Source organism: Pogoniulus pusillus, chromosome 18 (genome assembly GCF_015220805.1).
Source record: "Pogoniulus pusillus isolate bPogPus1 chromosome 18, bPogPus1.pri, whole genome shotgun sequence".
Classification (NCBI taxonomy): domain Eukaryota; kingdom Metazoa; phylum Chordata; class Aves; order Piciformes; family Lybiidae; genus Pogoniulus; species Pogoniulus pusillus.
In genome coordinates this window covers 9168985-9192413 of record NC_087281.1, presented here as the reverse complement: position 1 = coordinate 9192413, position 23429 = coordinate 9168985, and the positions used below count along the sequence as shown (strand labels likewise).

At 42.8% G+C, this 23429-nt stretch overlaps 1 protein-coding gene across 3 annotated transcripts in view; it reads right to left on the bottom strand.

The window, feature by feature from the left end:
• The window catches only part of BABAM2 (BRISC and BRCA1 A complex member 2), a 185843-nt gene that overhangs the window by 73152 nt on the left and 89262 nt on the right, over nt 1–23429 (bottom strand). For all 3 annotated transcript variants that reach the window (XM_064158350.1, XM_064158349.1, XM_064158348.1), the window contains one exon: nt 16114–16223. In XM_064158350.1, coding sequence (XP_064014420.1) covers nt 16114–16223 — 110 coding nt within the window. The remainder of the gene's footprint in view (nt 1–16113; nt 16224–23429) is intronic.

Sequence of the window (23429 nt, the reverse complement as noted above, 5' to 3'; positions counted from 1 at the left end):
AAATCCCAAACTATAATAGCCACACTGTAAAAAGGTATTTCTGTTAGATAAAAATGCAAGGAAGAAACTTCTCTCTGGGTCCCCTCCAACTCCTAACATTCTGTGATCCTCTGTGCTAGTTTGAAGCTAACCAGACTGTTTTGGTGAGAAAAACTAGATTACAGGCTATGAAAGGAAAACAAGGGTGGTGTCTACTTCACTCATAGGCTTGCTGAGAGGTATAAGAACAAGAATCCAGACATTGATAAGGCACTACTCCTTCTGGGGAGCTCCGAGCTCCATTTTTTTCTCTCTCTAGCTTCTCTGCTGTCTCTCTGATTAATCCACTTTGCTTCCTAACCCCCTGCCCAAACCTCCATTCTTCCTTGGGACTGAGGTAAGGTTGACAGGGGTGGGAGAAGGTGGAAGGGTTGTTGGCAGCCCCTCCTGGGGACTCAGGTTTCTGGGAGGGCTGTTGTGTTTCTGTATTACCTTTTCCCTTGTCTATTTCTGTCTACAACTGTATATACTGTAAATATCTGCTTGTATATTGTGCTAGCTGTAAATATAAGCTTCATTCAATTTCCAGAGCTGGCTGAGTCTAGTCTGGGTGATTTCCGAAGTGTGGGGGGGCAGGGAACACTGGCAAGACAAGAGAGTATGCTACTTGAACAAAGTGACTGAGAAGACAGAGATATAGGAACATTCCCAGAGCATCAGTGCTGAGAATTCAGGGGGTGAAAGGGTAGAAAAGGAAGGAGGGAAGGAAAAGGTTGCTTGAGACACTGGAGAGCTTAGGGAAGCACCTGAACATTGAAAATACACTCATAAAATTGAGTGTATGGGATTTTTTTTCCTAAATCTGTAACTTTAGTTACAGTTTTCTAAGAAACAAACAAAGCCAACAAACCCCAACCAATCAGAAAAAAAACCAACCAATCACAAAACAAACCCAAACAAAAATGACTCACGGAAGCTCTTTGTATACCTTCTCTGCCTCCTTCATACAGTAATTCATACTCAAATTAAACAGCTATTTCTACTCTAAGTTAATTCAAAAAGTACTGTACTTGACCAAATCTTTTGGATGCTTCCTGCATAAACCAGAGTCTAAAATAGGCACAGTAGCAACCCTTTGAAAAATCACTTGGAGAGACTGGTATCCCAATCAAAGTGAAAGTCTGTTCAATGGGCACATATCAAGGCTGCCCAGACACTGGAGCAATTACAAAGCATCAAGTTAATTTCCCAAATTAGTTTGTCTTTTTCCTTCCTAAGGATTTAGGTTTCACATTGCATGTATAAGCTGATCTTATAAAGGCCTTCTGCAGCGTTCTGAAGAGAACTGAAGTCAAACTCATGCCATGTCATCGATATGAAAAATGACAACAAGCCAAGTCCTTGAACAAAATCATCTTCATTTCAGAACTGCTCTTTCCCAAAAGCTCTCTGGGTTCCTGTAATACAAATTTATCCCCCTAAGTGCTGGCTACTGTCACTGTTACTCCAAGAAAAATACATTTAAGTTATGGACAGATTTTTACCATATGTTCAATTTAAAGGTACAATCCAAAATACAGGTACTACCACTCAAAATACAGCACTTTATCATGACCTTGAAAAAAGATCAAAGGACAATTTGAGGTCATTCTCCTTGGCAACACACAATAAGAAATGTGACTCCCCCTGTGTAGAATTTATTTTACAATTAAGTAAACTGATAGCAAAGACTCTTGATTGTAATATCCAACTGATAAGCAAACTGATCCTACTTCACTGCTCTGTTCCACATGTGAACGAGGACACTGCCTGGAAACATACACGTCCTCAAATAATTGCTTCTCAGTTCTAAGAAAAGGCAGTTTGGGAGACTGAGAATGACACACAAGCATCAACTATATAGTATTTAAAAGGAAATCCCCCCCCAGTCAACAAACTAGGAGCCATCTCAGAATCATCACTGCCCATCAGGCTTCCAGATACACCTTCCGACCTCCTTTAGCAGAATTCCTATCTGGCAAGTGTGAAAATAGGAAATAGATTCTCCTTTTGTCCTTTAGGATTCAAGGGTTATTCACCTATCTATTTGCTGGTATAATAAAATCAAAATCTGGCTTGAGAAACTTACCACAAGACCAACTTTAAAAGACTCCTATGGAGGCTAGCAACAGTTTCTATGTTATTATCCCATCAGACAGGTTTATGCCTGTCGTCTTCGCCCAGATTTGAACTCTTCTTGCCCAAGAGAATAGAAATTGGTGATGCAGGAAGAAATGCTTAACTGTACAGTATTATTTGCTTGTGGCTCAGCAAGCAGTTAACCACATATGTGAAGCTCTGCCAAGATGTCCTCCTACAACAAAGGAATTAAAAAACAGTCGAAAGAACACAAACACAATCAGTAATTGGCAGAGATTGGCTGGGACAGTATTTACCTACTATTTGTTCTTACAACTGAATTCAGAATTTTTACAGGTTTATTAGACAATTAAACAAAAAGTCTTTTTTTGCTTGCCTTAAGATACAATTATAACCAGCTTGCCAATTGCAGTATCTATTTATCTCTATGTGACTGAGGTATTCTGGGAGAAGTCAAGGCTCACAATTACACTGAACTGTATCTTTTTCAAAGTGGAAAGAAATTAACTGCAGCATGTACTGATTTTTTTTCATCTTCTTTAGAACATAGTGCTCAAATGACACCAGTGGAGATGTCAGAAGAACCTGTATCACATGACAGCACACTTAAATGAGTATAGCCTCAAGACAGTCTATACAGCTAAGGAGGATTACTAAGTGGGAAGATATTTAGGTACAAAACTTGACAACACAAAAAAGAGATCACATTTCTAAACCTAGCAACACTTAGCTGGTGCAGAACAAGATTATCAAAGGGAGTCTTTATTTGGTTCCAGTTTTCTAATCATGAAATCTTTCTGACACACGTGGATACATTCACATATCCTGAAAGTATTTGGTAGTAACTTATCCTAAAAGGGTTAGAAGAAGATAAACACATTGAAGTTTGTGAAAAAGTTACAGATATTCAGATTAAAAAACAATAAAATATTTTATCAGTGGAATAGAAGTAAGAAAATTGCATATGTTGTAGTCCTTGTACCATTCAAAATTCAAACCTGGACAAAACATGTCAAGATTTAACAGAAAAAAAAAACACAAAAAAAGCTGTGGTGGTACAGTTGTAGCAGAGACACCTGAGGGATGTCCTACCACCAGAAAGAAAAGAATGAAATGTTTGTACTTTAAACATGAGCCACAGTTGCCAATTTGGCCACCTCAGAATTGCTAGCTCTCCTTTAGTCCCTGAAACAACAGTGAGAGGCTACTGCTGTAGAAGGCTTTTCCCTAAATCTTCCTCACTTAGTTCTGTTGTTTGAGAAAATAACTTAGTGGCACCAGGTATTAAAGTATCATGCACCTCCAGTACAAATACAACCAGTCCAAAATAACTAAGGAAGAAGAAAAGAAAACACATACATGTGAAAAAAGAAAAGAATAAGAAAGGAACCCCAACCCAAACACCCCAAACCGTCTCTGTTAATAGGTCAGTTGTATAAAACATGCTGTTGCTACATGGCCTCAGCACAGTGTGCCCTTAAATCCTGAATGCCCCTACATTCTTAACTTTAAAGGGAGTCAGCTGTAAGATTTTGTTAGACATTAATTAACAAAAAAAAAACAACCCAGGGAGTTGCCTTGGTGAAAAGTAAACAACATTCCAGTGGCACAGTCTGATGTAATATGGGTGGTTGCATATAGACTCTACCATTAAACTGTTAAACAAAATATGCTGAACAGATTGGTAGAGATGAACAAAAATAGAGTGCTAGACTTCCACAGCATTAGTGTAACAAACAAGCCCAGGGTAAATCTATCTTTTTTGCCGAGCATTTGAAGTGTTCTCACTTGTACACTGAAAGCACTCAGCAATGTCAGTCGCGCTGCCAAGATCACTCACTGCTAGTGACTGGTGCTTCTGTTTCAGAGGTGGGGTTTTTTTTCCATGCCGATGTAGTAGATGAAATGTAACAAGTAAAATACAAATGGTTTTGTGTATTAAAGGCAGACTAAAGAGTCTTCAGTAAACAGTGTTTTAAAGATAAAAGTGATTTCTCTATATTACGTGTGGCAAAGGAATACCACCACCCATAGCACTGCTCCCAATTCTGTCATGTTTGGCTCCACGCTGTCCTACACTGCTCTAAATTACATCATGTCTGAGCTGCTCCCAAATGACCACATATTGGTGCTATTTGTCAGAATGCAGCAAACTCGTACCCTCTCTCCTCATGTCATCCCTTTACTGTGTCAGCAGTGAGATGGGAACTTAATTTAACCTCCAGCCAGCGCAAACCTGAGCTAGCAATACATCCTTAAGATCTCATCCTTCCACACTGCTGGAGAATCGTGGTGGGGCTGACCAAAAGAAGACTAATTTATGGAGGAAGCAGTGGTGCTACTATCACAGTTGCTATTGATTCAAAGCTGAAACAGAAGAATGGCAGCTCAGGGGTGAAGAACACCCTGTTTCCACACCACTGCGGCAAGGAACAGAACAGTAACGCCGCTGTACAATATGGCTACAACAAGCTCCACAGCTTCCACACAGAGGGATGTTTATCATCTCAAAGACAAGGGCAAACTGAAGCCTTGGGATGTTCAGACTAGACTTCTGGAAGAACTCCTCCCATAAGGAAGGTAGCAGAGCAGCAGACTGATTCCGCAGGGAGGCTGTAGGATCTCAACTGTGGGAAACGATCAAGACACGGCCAGACAAAGGCCCCACTAGACAAAACCTAAGCTAGTGCTGGCAGTAGTCCCATGACAAGCAGGAAGCTGTGCTGGATGATTCAGAGTTCCTTTCCAATAAAGAGCTCTACAATTCTGATGTGAAATCTGCCACAATTGGTGGCAAATGAATTTTCTAAAAAGCCACTGCAGCTATCATAGGTTAAGGAACTTAATAGGTTTGATAAATTGATGTGACTGATGGAATTTTAATGTAATACTAGCAAAACAAAATCAGTTCAAAAAAATCATAATTCATGAAGAAATATGATCCCTGTTACTGCTGAGACACACACTCTAAAATACCATCATGAAGGGGAAAAACAGGTTGTTCAATTATATGTAATCCAAGGTTTGACAAATTGAATACAATGGACTTGTTTTGCTTTCATTGCTGCATGAAAATCCTTAAGTTTTTCCTCTATTTCTACATGGAAGCAATCAGCTGTATGAACAAATAATGATAAAAAGAAATGTAAAATAAGCACCAGTATAGGCTGGGGACAGATCTGTTGGAAAGCAGCAAAGGGGAAATGGATTTGGGGGTCATAGCTGATGGGAGGTTGACCATGAGCCAGAAATGTGCTCTGGTGGCCAGGAGGGGCAATGCTATTCTGGGGTGTGTTAGAAGGGCTGTGGTTAGGAGGTTGAGAGAGGTTCTCCACCCCTCTACTCTGACCTGCTGAGGCCACATCTGGACTACTGTGTCCAGTTCTGCGCCCCCCAGTTCAAGATGTACATAGAACTGCTCGAGAGTGTCCAGCACAGAGCCAGAAAGATAATTAAGGGAATGGAACATCTCTCTTAGGAGGACAGATTGAGGGAGCTGGGGCTGTGCTGCTTGAAGAAGAAGAGACTGAGAGGTGACCTCATCAATGTTTAGAAAGATGTGCAGGGTGAGTGCCAGGAGGCTGGAGCCAGGCTCTGCTGGGTGATGCCCGGTGACAGAACAAGGGGCAATGGCTGGAAGTTGAGGCACAGGAAGTTTCATTTAAACATGAGGAGGAATTTTTTTGCTGTGAGCGTGACAGAGCACTGGAACAGGCTGCCCATGGGGTTGTGGAATTCCCCTCTCTGGAGATACTCAAAACCCACCTGGATGCGTTCCTGTGTGATCTGCTCTAGGTGGTCCTGCTCTGGCAGGGGGGTTGGACTGGACAAGCTTTCAAGGTCCCTTCCAGCCCCTGACATTCTATGACTCTATGAAAAGCATTATAAAAAAATAGAACGTTTTACAATAAAGAGAACAAAAGCACTGAAATCACAGACAATGCTAAATGCATGTTCTGGCCAGGCACTGATTCTGTGTGTTGACAATTAAAAGGGTTGTTAGATTTCTAATCAAACAGGGCCTAAACTTTGAACAAAACTTCCTTTGTCACAATATACAAGAATCCTGCTTCTCTCCTTGCAGTTTCTATGTTAGCTGCAGGAAAAACTGCTACCTGTTGTGTAAAAAAACAAAACAGTGGCTTAGTTCTTGAAAATGTTTTCAGAGATGCATGCAGAGCTGAAAACAAACAGGAGCTGAAAACAAACAGCCAAACCAGAAAACAAAGATGGAATTCACAGATTAAAAGCAAAAAGGGGAAAAAAAAGCAGCAAGAGAGACTTAAGTGCTAGGTAAGTAAAGAAAATCCAGAGTACCAACTGAAAGCAATAAAATCTGAGGTGGTAGGAAGTGAGTTACACAGTCCTCATTACAGCTACAAAACACACAGAGTCTTTTGAGTAATGGAACAAATTAAGAGGATCACTGTGTAATTACATAGTTACTGTATGAGGCATTTAGTGCCATGGTCTAGATGACTGGCTAGGGCTGGGTGTTAGGTTGGACTGGATGATCTTGGAGGTCTCTTCCAACCTGCTTGATTCCATGATACATGTAAACACCAGCTAACCATTACAGAGGAAAAGGAAGTAAATATCAAATAAAAACAACAACAAAAAAACAATCCCCCAAAAGCCCAAAACAAACAAACAAACAAAAATTTGGGGCAAGCTGACCAAATACATGACCTGAAGGAATTGCCTTCATAAAATGCCCTAGAAAATCCTGCTGGTCCTAAATGGAAGACCAGGGAAGCACAGCAGGCTGATGCTAGGGTCTTGCAACCTCCCAGGACAGGACGAGGATGCACAGCTGTTTGGGTTGCTATCAAAGCTAATCAGGGGAAAGGAAAAGGCAAGCAGAGGAAAGGAAAGCAAGTAGCAGACAGGCTGAAAAGCAGAACTGCTTTGCACGCAGTACTTAACATATGGAATAAACAGTACTGAGGCAACACAAGGGAACAATTAGTCTAAACGGTTTTGTAAATACCTTGGCCAAATACCAGAAGAGAAGAACACTGAGGAAGACACTGACTAATTCAGGGGAGGGCAGGGGCCTAGATGGCTTTTCTAGTCTCCTTCTGTCCTTATGTGCCCTGTATTTATATTTGAGTGCTTGCATTACCCAGCATATAGGCTATTTAAGGTCAGGAAAGCATTGCAGTAGCACAGCTGCCTCCAGCAAGTAGTGCTTGACATCACTAAACCACACAGAAGAGCACAGTCCTTCCATTGGCTTTAGCAGCAAATATCTGCAAGCAGAATTGTTTCGCTCTATTTGTACAGGCTTTTCCACTGCACTGTGCTGTCTACAGCTTTGATACTAACAGAGTTTTGTCCACTGAAATTAGTAAAGAGATTAACTTTTCCCTGCATGTATTTTCAGTGGCCTCTGACCTGAAATCTGCTCTAAGAATTTAGTTTTCGAGTCCAACAAAAAACTACCTACACTTTCAAATTCTAAATGATCAGCTCCTGCCAATTTAACTTGTTTTCCTCTGTGGAATATTTGACACATACTACATGCATGTGATTTATGATTTAAAGTCTTTCATGCTCTTTGTCAACAGACACATGTTTTCCAAACTATACATTAAAAAAACATCTTTTTTTTCTTCCCAGTAACACATTGCCTACATGATTTGTAGAAATCATGGAAGTCAGGAATGGTTTATAAACCCACTGCAATGAAAGAATTTTGAAGCACTGCTACTTTGTACCATGTTTGAAAAATGTCTTAAATAAGCATTTCCAAATTCTCTTAGCTTCATAGATCAATGACTGCTTGCCCTCCAAAACATTTCACAAACCCAAAAACATGCAAGGCAGATGTGTCTCACAGTGTACACCAAAGTTCTGGCTTTTAATCATCCAGATCAAAGACCTGGCAGAGCATACAAGTTCCTTCCTATCCAAATGGTATGGGGCTTTTCCAATGAAATAAGGGTGGGAAGTGGCATGATGAACATCCAGGTCTTCTCCTCACACCAGTTGTGAAGAAATCACTGATTTGCAATGAAAGAGAACAGAAAGCAACAACCACAGAATGCTAGAGGTTGGAAGGGACCTCCAGAGATCATTCAGTCCAAAGCAGGACCACTTAGGGTAGTCCAAACAGGAATGTATCCAAGCAGGTTTTGAAAGCCTGGAAAAGAGAAGGAGATTCCACAACCCTCCCTGGGCAGCCTATTGCTGTGCTCCATCACTCTCACTGTAAAGAAGTTTCTCCTCATGTTGAGGTGAAACTTTCCATGTCCAAGTTTGTACCCATTGTTCCTTGTCTTATTACTGTGTACCACTGAAAAGAGATTGGCTCCATCCACTAGACATCCACCCCTCAGATATTTAGAGCCGTTGAGCAGATCCCCTCTCAGTTGTCTCAAGACTAAACGGCCCCAGGTCACTGTCTCTCTTCATAGAATCACAGAATCAATCAGATTGGAAGAGACCTCCAAGATCATCCAGTCCAACCTAGCACCCAGCCCTAGCCACTCAACTAGACCAGGGCACTAAGTGCCTCATGCAGGCTTTGCTTGAACACCTCCAGGGACAGGACAGCTCCCTGGGCAGCCCATTCCAATGCCAATCACTCTCTCTGCCAACAACTTCCTCCTAACATCCAGCCTAGACTTCCCCTGGTACAGCTTGAGACTGTGTCCCCTTGTTCTATTGCTGGTCAGGCCACACCTTGAGTCCTGTGTCCAGTTCTGGGCTCCTCCATTCAAGAGAGATGTTGAGGTGCTGGAACGTCTCCAGAGAAGGGCAACAAAGCTGGTGAGGGGCCTGGAACACAAACCCTATGAGGAGAGGCTGAGGGAGCTGGGGGTGTGCAGCCTGCAGAAGAGGAGGCTCAGGGGAGACCTCATTGCTATCTACAACTACCTGAAGGGAGGTTGTAGCCAGGTGGGAGTTGGTCTCTTCTGCCAGGCAACCAGCAATAGAACAAGGGGGGACAGTCTGAAGTTGTGCCAGGGGAAGTATAGGCTGGATGTTAGGAGGAAGTTGTTGGCAGAGAGAGTGATTGGCATTGGAATGGGCTGCCCAGGGAGGTGGTGGAGTCACTGTCCCTGGAGGTGTTCAAGAAAAGCCTTGGTGAGGCACTTAGTGCCATGGTCTAGTTGAGTGGCTAGGGCTGGGTGCTAGGTTGGACTGGATGATCTTGGAGGTCTCTTCCAACCTGCTTGATTCTATGATTCTATGACAGCTCACACATGTTTGGTATTTCTCTGCTCAGCCTAACTAATGGAAAACATTTCAAGGAGTTCAAGCTGACCCTACAGTTGGCCCATACAGTTCTTTAAAACAAAAGGTCATACATAAAAAGATCCAAAGATTATTATCAATTCTTAGATATGGTTTGATTCTCTGCAGGCAGCTTCCTTCCTCCAATGAAAAGACTTCAGGAAAAGAAGATGAGTCTGCTGTGTGTGCTCTACTGCCTTGGGAACCATCTGAGAAATCCACTTCATTACTTCACCAGAGAAGACAGAAAGGCAACAAAAACACCCTCCAACATCCCTTCCCCACAACCATAAGAACAACACAGGCAAAAGAAAACCCAAAACCTGTTGATACATTAAAAAAATCAAACAACCTAAGACCTTTTTCTGTAAAAGTGAAATTAGCCTAGCAGCAGAGCATACACATTCTACAAAAATAAAAAATCCCTATTGCAAATGCAGGGAAGATTTCAAAAGTAACAAATATTGGCCCAGTAGGTAACTGAGATGAAATTTCCAGCATCATTGCCAGAATTAGTTTTGGTTAATTAAAAGTGGTTCTGACAATCTCTCTGTAGAAAATACAAATTTAAAGATACTGGTAATAATAAAAACACCTTTCTGAATAACACTGTCTGATGTCCTAAAGAAAAATTACTTTGTTCCCTTCTCCCTTCATTATCAATCTTTATAGGAGGGTAAACACACCTAGAAGCAGTGGTACTACAGTAAAAGTGCTGAAGAGGCTATTTCAGAAGAGCACAGCTTTATAGCAGTACTTAGAGGTGCCTGTGTTTAATCACAGATGATCACAATGAAGTGTGGGATACTCACAGCATATGACCACATAATAGGCAACAGAACAGCACATTTAATCGGGGCAGCCTGAAATGAACTATATGTACACAACTGACAAAATGCAACACAGCTGGAAGACTTGTTCCTAAAGAAAACAAATGTGTTTAAAAACTACTGAAACTTCTATAGATCATTCTGCTCTAGTCAGAAGTACAGAGGAAGGGAGCAAGTGAGGGGTGTCTTGAATCATGTTTCTGTTTTCTTTTGTAAATTCTTATTAATTCAATTTTATTTACATAGTTTTCTATTACAGGAGAAAATCCTTTAAGGGGTAAAGTACCTGATACATCATCTAACAATACTCCCTCCACCATTGGGTTACAGAACCTTATCATACAGGCTGACATTCTATCTGATAAAACACCCAGGAAGACACAAACTCTTCTCAACCTTCCACTCTTTTACACCTTTCTTGGATAGGTGAGGCAAGGCTGAGTTCTGTATTGCTACACAGAGAACCTCTGGCCAGAAACTGCCCCTTATCTGCTAGGCAGAGAAACTGGTACTTCATTACCTAGCAACAAAATCAGTCCCACAGAATTGCTGGTATTTCACACCTCAATGATGAGGTCTAATTGCTCAGTCTCTGAACTCATAATCGTCTTAAAAAACTCCCTAATTGAGCCATTTAAGGACAGCACTGACATATCCAGAGGAGAGAAGACTGAGAGGGGATGTTACCAACTTCTATAAATACCTGAGGCGTGGGCATCAAGAGGAAGGCAGCAGTCTCTTTTCGGTGGTGCCCAGTGATAGGACAAAGAATATGAGCTAGAAGCTGGAACACAGGAAGTTCCACACCAATATGAGGAGTAACTTCTTTATGGTGAGGGTGACAGAGCACTGGAACAGGCTGCCCAGAGAATCTGTGGAGTCTCCTTCTCCAGTGCCTTTCAAAACCCGCTCAGATGCATTCCTGGGCACACTACCATAGGTGATCCTGCTTTAACAGGGGGGTTGGACCCCATGATCTCTAGAGATCCCTACCAACCCCTAACATTCTGTGATTCAAGCACCATTTAGATGATGGACACACAATCTTTGCTCTTGTGCACCTATTCTTACTGCATTAACTCCAGCAAAAAGTAACAGCTGGTACAGGTGAAAACTGGGCATAGAAATAGAAGTCAAATTGTTTTGATTGTCAACCGCAGCCTACCCTGATCTCTTCTGAAGTTGTGAAGAGGCCATTGAAAGGTGGCTGTAGCAAAAGATGATTTTTAAGACACAGAAAGCACTGCAAAGCTTAGATAGACTGGAAAGCAGATTACAGTAATGACTATAGTTTCAGAAGATAAGCATGATGGGGACCTGGCACATAGAGTACACAGGAGGCATGACTGACTCACTGGCCAGGCACTGTGTAGAGGCATGGCCAATCTAAGATAACTCATCCCTGCTTCCCATGTCTGCAAAATGCTCTGAGATTTGAAGAACTCATGGACTATCTTTTCTGTCTATTAACATAACAAATCTACTGGTACCATCATCTTCCATGAGTGAGCACATTTCAATATGCCAAACAGACGACCCTCTGACTGCGACCTTCTACAAAGCTAGACATGTTAAAGGGCCTATATTTCATCACTCATTTAGAGACTCTGCATCCACAACAGCTCTGAAACAGCAGCTTTCAATCAGGGATGTGCATGCAGCATTATGGCATGCCAGCTTTAAAGGTGAAGCCCTTCACAGTACCTCAAATGTAGTGAGAAGCAATAGCAGGCAGCATATAAATAATCACAGAATCACAGAATGTCAGGGGCTGGAAGGGATCTCCAAAGGTCATCTAGTCCAAACCCTGCCACAGTCAACAGGGACATCCTCACCTAGACCAGGTTGCCCAGAGCCCTGTCAAGCCTCACCTTAAATATCTCCAGGGAAGAGACCTCGACCACCTCCCTGGGAAACCTGTTAACAGCGTTCCACCACCCTCATAGTAAAGAACTTGTTCCTAACATCCAATCTAAATCTGGTCTTCTCTAGTTCAAAGCCACTGCCCCTTGTCCTGTCACTGCAGACCTCTGTAAACAGTCTCTCTCCATCCTTCATGTAGGTCTCCTTCAGGTACTGGAAGGCTGCTATTAGGTCTCCCCAGAGCCTCCTCTTTTCCAGACCAAACAACCACCAGCTCCCTCAGCCTGTCCTTGTCCAGCCCCCTGATCATTTTCAGGCTTTCCCACAGACCTGCTCCATCAAGTCCATGTCCTTCCTATATTTAGGGCTCCAGACCTGGACAGAGTACTCCAGGTGAGACCTCACCAGAGCAAAGTGGCAGAATCACCTCTCTGGATCTGCTGGCAACACAACTTTTGATGTAGCCCAGGATGTGATTTGCCTTCTGGGCTGCAAGCGCACTCTGTCTGCTCACATCCAGCTTCCTCTCCATCAGCACCCCCAAGATCATCCAGAACAACCCCCTGCCAGAGCAGGATCACCTAAAGCAGATCACACGGGAATGTGTTGATGAGGGTCTCGAATACCTTCAGAGAGGGAGACTCCACAACCTCCCTGGGCAGCCTGTTCCAGTGCTCTGTCACCCTCACAATGAAAAAATGAACCCCCCAAGTTTCCATGCAACTTCCTATGCCTCAACTTCCACCTCCTGCCTCTTGTCCTGTCATTGGGCACCACTGAGCAGAGCCTGGCTCCATCCTCCTGGTACTCACTCTGCACATATTCATAAACATTGACGAGGTCACCTCTCAGTCTCCTCTTTTCCAAGCCCCAGCACCCTCAGTCTCTCCTCATAGAGGAGGTGTTGCACATCTTTGTGGCTCTGCACCAGACGCTCTCAAGAAGCTCCCTGTCTTTCTTAACTGAAGGGCCCAGAACTGGACACAATGTTCAGACGTGGCCTCAGCAGGGCAGAGTAGAGGGGAGGAGAACCTCACTTGATCTAGAAACCACACTCCTTCTAATACGCCCCAGAAAGGCACTGGCCTTCTTGGCCACGAGAGCACATTGCTGGCTCATGGTCAATCTTCCATCCACTAGGACTCCCAGGTCCTTTTCCCCTTCACTGCTCTCCAGCAGGTCAGGTAATATTCTCTGGTATTCCTCTGCCAACTCCCAGTGAAAAGGAGAAAGACTGGAACCACCTTAAAGCAAACAGACCCATTTAATTTTCCCTTCTATTTTTTTTTTCCACCAGTGAAAAACATATAGAAACATTCGAAGCATCAGAGTTCAGACCAGGTTCTTGTTATTCTCCCCTGCCCATATAAGAAGGTTAAACGCAGTCACCGAACTCTGCATACCACCCTCAGTCACGAAGAACCCTCTGGCAGGGCTCCCAGACCAGTAAAAAACGACCATTTCTGTTCCCAAAGCATGAGGCCTGATCCATTTAAGCAAAACAAGTTCTAATGACAGCTGGTTTCCTCGGCATATTCACGTCTCTGTATTTATCAGAGAAAAGCCCTCCAGGACAGCAGTGTTTATTACAAGATTATTTCTGTGAATCCAGGGAACACAACATTCACTGAGCAACAGTGCTTCTATCCTTTTTTTCCCCCTTCAACTGTGAACCAAGAGCTAAACCCATTTTAATGTTCAGTAGCGTGGATGACTTATGGAGGAAAAAAAAACCCACCACAGCCCCACATTAAGTGTTTTCTTTTTTTAAATATGAAATCATCCCTTCTGAGCCACATCCATGTGTAGCATGCTGGCACACATTTTAAGCATTAATACAGAAATTGGTGGTTTGATCTCACACTGACTCCTGGGATGCAGGAGTTCACTGACTTGTAATAAACAGAAACCAAAGATACAATGGGTATTCTTGTTAAAAACTGCCCTTTCAAATGCATATCTAGTGTACTTTCACAAGGAGGGTAACTGTGAGCAAGCACAGGTTGAGAGGCATTATGAACAACACGTGGTAATGCATCAGAGGCACAAAGACTAAATATCCCAGCAGCTCCTCATGCAGAACAGTGAAGAAGCAGCTTCAAAATAGGTCTGTGCCCACCAAGCAGCAGCAGGAGGTCAGATATATGCACGAGAGTGGGGCCTCAGGTACTGACACTGCTTAGCTCATTGAACCTCTCCCCAAAGCACAGCACCCTGTGGTGGGGAAAGAAGAGCATCCTGGGCCTGTCCTGCACCCTGAGAATCAAGCAGGATGAGCCAGAGACACACAATCACAGATGAGGACAAACAGCATCCTGACAAGCTGGGTGGTCAGTCTGTAGAGTTTCCCAGCTTACCACTTCCTCCAGAAGTGTGTAGAAACTTGCTTTTGTGATACTACAGTTACAATGACATGTATCATAAATACATTGTGTTTCATTTTAACTTGATCTAGTTTTTGCAGTCATTTAAAGCACCTGTAATTGGCATCAATCTGCCCATGGATGCATAGAATCATAGAATCAACCAGGTTGGAAGAGACCTCCAAGATCATCCACTCCAACCTAGCACCCAGCCCTAGCCACTCAACTAGACCATGGCACTAAATGCCTCATCCAGGCTTTGCTTGAAGACCTCCAGGGATGGTGACTCCACCACCTCCCTGGGCAGCCCATTCCAATGCCAATCACTCTCTCTACCAACAACTTCCTCCTAACATCCAGCCTAGACTTCCCCTGGCACAACTTGAGACTATGTCCCCTTGTTCTATTGCTGGTTACCTGGTTGATTCTATGAATTGCATTCTTGACTTAAGGTCAAGAAGGAAAAACGTTTACAAATGACTATGAATTTTTCTAAACAGTGAAGAGAAGGAGGAGCATTAAGACATCCTTAATTCCAGAAATGAAAGAAGACACATTCAAACAAAGCAGGCTGATTTCTAATCCTTACCCTTCCATTTTAGGAGAAGATTGTTTCTCTGTAAATCTGTTTGCCAGGTGGTAAGGCAACAATCCTGCCTTAAGGTAAGGTTCAACAATCTTAAAATTTAATATTCAGGTATTCTCCTAAATACTGGCAGAGTCAATGGGTAATATAGACATCACTATCATTTTCATTTCACAGCCAATGACCTAATGCTTGAGCATGTCCAGAGAAGGGCGACGAGGCTGGGGAGAGGCCTTGAGCACAGCCCTACGAGGAGAGGCTGAGGGAGCTGGGATTGGTTAGCCTGGAGAAGAGGAGGCTCAGGGGAGACCTTATTGCTGTCTACAACTACCTGAGGGGAGGTTGTGGCCAGGAGGAGGTTGCTCTCTTCTCTCAGGTGGCCAGCACCAGAACAAGAGGACACAGCCTCAGGCTGCACCAGGGGAAATTTAGGCTCGAGGTGAGGACAAAGTTCTTCACTGAGAGAGTCATTGGACACTGGAATGGGCTGCCCGGGGAGGTGGTGGAGTCGCCGTCCCTGGGGCTGTTCAAGGCAGGACTGGACGTGGCACTTGGTGCCATGGTCTAGCCTTGAGCTCTGTGGTAAAGGGTTGGACTTGATGATCTGTGAGGTCTCTTTCAACCTTGATGATACTGTGATACTGTGATAATTTCTCTCATTAAAATATTCCAATCAGGCTCAAACCAGCACAAAAAAGTAACTTACCACAGCTGCAAATTCCTAATCCACAGTAAATAAAGCCCTTTATTTTCTGCACCAGTACTTTAATCAAGCTGATATGTTTGAACAGAGAACTTAACCATCACACACACACAAGGGGGATTCCCCCCCAAATAAGCTATCACTATGCTGTACCATAGGATGCACTCAGCATAGTTTTCATATATGATGTTACAGAATGTCGCATGTACCCAGTGATGACTTCATCGATGAAGTCCAACCATAGATACAGAACTAGCAGAAAGAAAATCTGTCATTCCTCCATCACTTGCAGTAATTGCTATGTTTTTAAGCAATGAAAAGCTATAGTACATTATCACCTAGCCAGCAGCTCCCACATATGAGGCAAACACTGAAAAATTTGAGCTCCAGGAAGTAACTCTCACTCACTGTTCAATACGCGGGGAAAGGTACAGCTTTGGAAAAACCTGAGTAGCTTCTGCATCCTCAAAACTAACAGACAGGAGTGCAACATCTTCTCCAGGATCCTCATTCACATCCTGCAAAAATAAAGAATAATAAATATGAAGTGCTAAATAACAGACTGACTACTTACAAGCTTACAGAAAACAACCAACAGGTGAAATATCAATTTAGGTGATGCTTAAGTGTGAAATCTAAAGCATAGACACTGAAAAACAGTTTGCAAATGTATTCTTTATTCCTATTTTAGTGCTCAGAACATATTCTGTCATGGTTAGTTTCATGTAAAGCATCCAAATAAAATCATTGTGTTAGCAAGTCTACAGTAGTGTAGCTCTTCTTCAATCAGCTGAATTAGATATTTCAGTAAAGATGTAGATTCAGTTTTCAAGAATTCTTGGTTTAACATTAACATCAGATGCAAATGCCAAATAATTCTTTTAAATTTTAGAGTATCAGGGAGTTATGATTGCAGATTTCATACTTGCTATTTTTCAAGGTAGTATATAGTTCAAGACCTCTGCTGTGCTCAAGTCCTACTTCTCTTTTGGATGAAAAAAGCTGTTGGAATCAGAAACCTGTATCTAGGAGTTATTGCCCCCCAAGTTTTCTGAACATTACACCCATGCAAATACTCCATATGCTATAAAAACTGCTGTAAGGAGAAAAAAAACCAACCAACCAACCCAAAAACCAACAAAATCCTGCTAAATACCACCACATTCAATGCACTCACAGTTGAGGCTTTCTTTGTATCAGAACAATCAGTTACAGTTTTGGGATCAGCTGGAACAAACTGTTTCTGGTTACAACCTGACACCTCTCCAATTCATAAATCACACATAGCATTAACAAGTGTATTTCTGCTACACACAACTCCAGGTTGAAAGCAGTGAGCTATCACTGCAATCACCTTCATCAACAACAAGCAATACAGTGCCACTTGCTGCTCACAAAGAACTCCTTTAATGCACCCGAGCATATGTACACAGCAACTTGTAGAGACGCATTTGTTTTCATCCACTGGGTAAAAACAGGAGAGGAAACAGATAACCCAGCAGGTACGTGCTCAAAGCACAACCGGCGTGGTGCAGTGTGCCTTGTCCTTGCATGTGCTCTCCTACAAGCAGCTGTGAGGAAGGAACATGCAAATCATTTACACATTGCAACAAGACCCTTCCCTATCTGGGGAGAGAAAAAAAAAAGGACTGCTGAGTGATTTCAGGAAGACAAGCTCATGCCATTTGAAGCTTTGGCAGGACTGAAACTGTTAATGTCCACACAGACTAGCTGCACACCAGCTATTACGTGCAGAACATGGCATGCCAAGTAACTTAGTGATAAGCTGCAGAGAAGAATGGGTCTTAAAAAAAGCCTAATTGTCTTTGATGAAAAATGAGATAGAGCTGACAGGTTTTTCTTCGCATTCCGTGAATTCTGCCTTGGTGTACAGCTTATTTCTGACAGCTGAGAGAAAAGTATCCACTTAGAAATGCCCATAAAATCATAGAATCATAGAATCAACCAGGTTAGAAGAGACCTCCAAGATCATCCAGTCCAACCTAGCACCCAGCCCTAGCCACTCAACTAGACCATGGCACTAAGTGCCTCAGCCAGGCTTTTCTTGAACACCTCCAGGGATGGTGACTCCACCACCTCCCTGGGCAGCCCATTCCAATGCCAATCACTCTCTCTGCCAACAACTTCCTCCTAACATCCAGCCTATACTTCCCCCAACACAATTTGAGACTGTGTCCCCTTGTTCTATTGCTGCTTGCCTGGGAGAAGAGACCAACCCCCACCTGGCTACAGCCTCCCTTCAGGTAGTTGTAGACAGCAATGAGGTCATGAGCACACTATAGCTAGGAATCAGAACACAGTTTTAAACTGAAGTTGCAGGACAGCACTTCGTGAGTGGTGAGGACTAAAATTAGCTTCAGTCCCACTGGTACATGATTCATGTAAGGATGGGATTATAAGACATGGCTGCCCATAAAAGCAACAGACAGAATATCATGACCCACACTGTTCCCCTCGGTGTTGTGTTTCCAAGTGCTACTGTCACCTGCAGTAAAAGAATCACTACAGATTACAACATCTTTTCAACAAGACAAACAACATTCTGGGGTGCATTAAGAAGAGTGTGTGCAGCAGATCAAGGGAGGTTCTCTTCCCCCTCTATTCTGCCCTGGTGAGACCTCATCTGGAATACTGTGTCCAGTTCTGGGCTCCTCAGTTCAAGAGGGACAGGGATCTACTTGAGAGAGTCCAACAGAGGGCTAAAGGGATGATTATAGGACCGGAGCACTGCCTTATGTAGAGAGGCTGAGGAAGGAGGGGCTGTTTAGTCTGGAGAAGAGAAGTTTCAAGGGATTTAGTAAATGTTTATAAATATATAAAGGCTGAGTGTCAGGGAGGAAGGGACAACCTATTATCACTTGTGCCCTGTGGTAGGACAAGGGGCAATGGATGTAAACTAGAGCACTGGCACAGGCTCTCCAGAGAGATCGTGGAGTCTCCTCCTTTAGTGACTTTCAAGACCTGCCTGGGTGCGTTCCTGTGTGACCTGCGCTAGATTACATAGTCCTTCTCTGGCAGAGGGGTTGAGCTGAATGCTCTCTGGAGGTCCCTTCCAACCCCTAAGGTCCTGCAAACAACAAAAGATACCCAAAAGTACAATTCCATCCTGACCTTTCCCCCAGTATTTCATATATTTCCATCACTAAGGAAAAAAATTAAATAAGGAACAGCTTTCACTCCTGAAGCTGAGAATGGCATTAATTGCCTTTTCCCCATTAATTTGCTACCTGCCAATCAAATAAAAAGCAGTAATAAGACAGATTAAGCAGGGAGGCTAATGATTAAAAAGGTTTTACTTTAATGGGCATTCTTTAAGCGATGACAAGTACATATAACACATTCTCTAGAGTATGTATACACTTCTTCAGAGACCATACTCTTTCAGTTGTAATTCTTTTCATATAATCTGGTTTTACAGCATAGAACCTACATGCATCTTACAGGCTGCATGGACAAAACCAAACTTAAGCTTGCATTTAGTAACTGAGCTGCACACATAGGTCAACACCACGGATAAAACCAGCTTCACCAAGACTCTCTAGGTGCTGGCTGACCAAGGAATATCAAAGCAAGGGAAAAAAAACAAGACACCTCAAAATAGATTATGTGAACATAGGTCAACACCATGCATAAAACCAGCTTCACCAAGACTCTCTAGGTGCTGGCTGACTAAGGAATATCAAAGCAAGGGAAAAAACTCAAGACACTTCAACACAGATTATGTGAACATAGGTCAACACCATGCATAAAACCAGCTTCACCAAGACTCTCTAGGTGCTGGCTGACCAAGGAATATCAAAGCAAGGGAAAAAACTCAAGACACCTCAAAATAGATTATGTGAACATAGGTCAACATCATGCATAAAACCAGCTTCACCAAGGCTCTCTAGGTGCTGGCTGACCAAGGAATATCAAAGCAAGGGTAAAAACTCAAGACACCTCAAAATAGATTATGTGAACATAGGTCAACATCATGCATAAAACCAGCTTCACCAAGGCTCTCTAGGTGCTGGCTGACCAAGGAATATCAAAACAAGGGAAAAAAAACCAAGACACCTCAAAAGAGATTATATGAACATGACCAGAGCACCCATTAATCAATATAGTAATATTACATTATATGTTCTGCACTCACTAGTGGCTTCTTTAATATCAAGACATGCCAGGAAAAAATCCCCACATGAAAGCACAAATCACCTGCATGTTAAGCTGCAATAAACTGGTGTGTGCAGTAAAAGCAGTAGACTGAGACACTACTTTCTTTTTATTCTCAAAAATAACACACAACAAACACTACAGCAAGTCCTGTTTCCAGGACAGCATTCCATTACGTTCATACAGCTACTGGCCAATGCAAATGTGAGTAAAGAAATGGGTATTCTGTAACTATCACTTTTCAAAGGGGTGCATAACTCTGGCCCTGAGAAATGAAAACTGTAACTTAAAAAAAAACAAACCAAACCCCAGCATTCCTGTAGGTTTTGAAAGATGCACTACAGCAACACCATGAAGCTGCTTGACTGTATTGCTCAGGTGGCCTCAAGTTTACAGAGATGTGTGACAAAGTCTCTCTGACACTACGTTGTTTACTCCTTTCAGACTTTGTTACTTTCTGTGGAAAGCTGCTTGGTGTAACTGCATTCAACCCTAGTATGTCTTTAACAACCACCATTTATAAAACTAAACCCAAGCCACATGCCCTACAGATAAACTGTGGGAAGCTTTTCAAGTAACAGACCTTTCGGATATTGTCTGTGCCAGTCACTACTTAACTCCTTCAGTGACGTCTCCTGGTCACCTCTACAAACCTGCTACTGACTAGGTGAGATGGTGGATCCTTAGATCAGGCAATGAAGTTTCCTCAAAAGAGGGGTTATGATTCTTTCAGTACACCAAAGCATCTGAAGGCAAGGGTTGCTTTAATACTACACATCAAACTCTGCCCAGGCAGCGTCGCCTCCTTCCCCGTTTCTGCATATGCATTTCTCTCAATGAACAAGCCAGTTTCAAACAGAGCAGCACAGCAAAATTCACCTCTATTTTTACTTTTCATTTGGCTTCAAAAGAGAAAGCAACATCCAATTGTTTTGGCAATGTTATTCCCTTTTAGGAAAAAAAAACCCAACACTGCTGAAGTAAAGTCACAACACATTTTTTAATATCTAAGTAGTTGTGTTCCTTCTTATAATTTTTACTTAACCCACAACACTTTATGTAAGATATTATTTTGCATATAAGAAAAATAGTTTTTGTACTAATTAAGAATAGCAATGTTAGCCTACAGCACAGGATCACAGGATGTCAGGGATTGGAAGGCACCCAAAGAGATCATCCAGGGATCATCCAGTCCAACTCCCCCCCGCCACAGCAGGACCATACAATCTAGCTCAGGGCACACAGGAACACACCCAGACAGGCCTTGAAAGTCTCCAGAGGAGAGTTCACAACCTCTCTGGGGAGCCTGTGCCAGTGCCCTGGGACCCTTACTGTACAGAAGTTCCCTCTTGTGTTGAGTTCCCTCCTGTGCTGCAGCTTCCATCCATTGCTCCCTGTCCTATCCCAGGGAGCACTGAGCAGAGCCTGTTCCCCTCTCCTGATCCCCAGCCCTCTGACATTTATAAACATTAATTAAATCCTCTCTCAGTCTTCTCCAGACTAAAAACCTTCAGGTCTCTCAGCCTCTTCTCATCAGGCAGTGCTCCAGTCCTACATGGTTAGAATTGACATATTAAAGTACTGTTCTATACTCACAGAACTGTTTCTGCACAAGACTACAGAAGGTATTACTAAAATGAACTTCTACTGAACAGAGAACACAGCCTTGGCCACAGGAATTCTGAGGTTTAAAACTGTTTGTAAAAATGTTTTAAATCATTAGTTATGCATGTGATAATGTACACCTAGTAGATTTCCCACAACAGTCTCACGCTGAATAGCAAAGAAAAAAAAGCCAATCCTCTAGCATACTGCAAAGACCCAACACAGATTTTCATGCTGTCTCTCTGCCATCTCCCTATCAAGTATTTCTCCTAAAAAATCAATCTTCTCCTCCCTTTCAGAAAATGCCCACTCAAACCAAACAGGGGGGAAAATGGATAAACCATTTAGCATTGAAAATAAATAGTTTTCATTCTGAAGAACTTTCAGAGTTTTGCTCTGTTCATAGAATACTTTGCACTGTGTGGACTGATCCTTGGTTAAACCTCCCAAGTGCTGTGGAAACACAAAATATACATAGTAAAGCAAAGAGGGGAGAAAGAATCATAGAATCATAGAATGCCAGGGGCTGGAAGGGACCTCAAAAAATCATCTGGTCCAACCTCCCTGCCAGAGCAGTATCACCTACAGCAGATCACACAGGAACACATCCAGAAAGTTCTTGAATATCTCCAGAGAGGGAGACTCCACAATCTCCCTGGGCAACCTGTTCCAGTGCTGTCACCCTTGTGAGGGTGAAAATTCTTCCTCAGGTTCACATGGAATCTGCTATGCCTCAACTTCCACTCACCGCCCCTTGTCCTGTCAATGGGCAGCACCCAGCAGAGCCTGGCTCCATCCTCCTGACATTCATCCTGCACATACCTCCCTGGGCAGCTTGTTCCAGTGCTCTGTCACCCTCACAGGGAAAAAATTCTTTCTCAGGCCTTCCTGGCCACAAGAGCATACTACTGACTCATGGGCATCCTTCCATCCACCAGGACTCCCAAGTCCTTCTGCCCTTCACTGCTCTCCATATGTCAGTCCCCATCCTATACTGATCCATAGGATTTGTTCTTTCCCAAGTGCACAGCTCTACACTTGTCCCTGCTGAACTTCATTACATTTCTCCCTGCCCAACTCTCCAGCCTAAGTCTCACTGAATGGCAGCACAACTCTGGTGTGGCAGCCACTCCACCCAGCTTGGTGTTGTTGGGAAACTTGCTGGCAGTGATAAAAGAAAACCACCCCCAAACAAACAAAAAATCCCCCCCCAAACATTTTCAAAACATAAGCATTTTTCCATTGCAGAGATCTTCTAGCAACAACCTGCAAAAGTAAGTTTTTTTTTTCCACAAAGAACAGCATAAAACAAAAGCCCATGGTACTTTATTCCCATTTACTCTTTGCCTATTGCAGTCAGATGAAAGCTTCATTAAGTACATATTTTTGAAACTCAAAGCCAAGAGGCCATAAGAAAATAAAAAAGCAGCACTGAAAAATTAAAATGGAGCTTTGAAGGCATTTAGAAACTCTCTCCCCCCACAAAAAAAGTTCAGGAAAATACCTGAGGTATCACAAAACCCTGAACACAACTTAAAATCCTACTTCTAATTGTATCAGTGCTATTTTCACAACTGTTTGTTTAGTTTCCTTCACGTCAATCTGAATCTACACTCAAATCCAGGCTGCAGTGTTTACAGCTGCTCCCACTGCAAGACACTCAATGCTTTTACAAAGTTAGTGTAACTTGTTTATGAAAATTATCATCAAAGCCACTTCAAATGCACCATCCAAAAGGCATTGTTTTCTCGTATCCTACCTACTGTAATTGAAAACTGGGAATTTACTGGAACTGACAATTTATTATGAGTCAGATGGTTGATAGCCAGTCCAACCAAAACATCTGCTCCTAACAGTCACAACTGCTATAACCCATTTCCTTTTGTGCCTGGAGTTCAACCAAGTTGTACATTACAGTTCCCTTTCCTTAAAGATGCAGACTC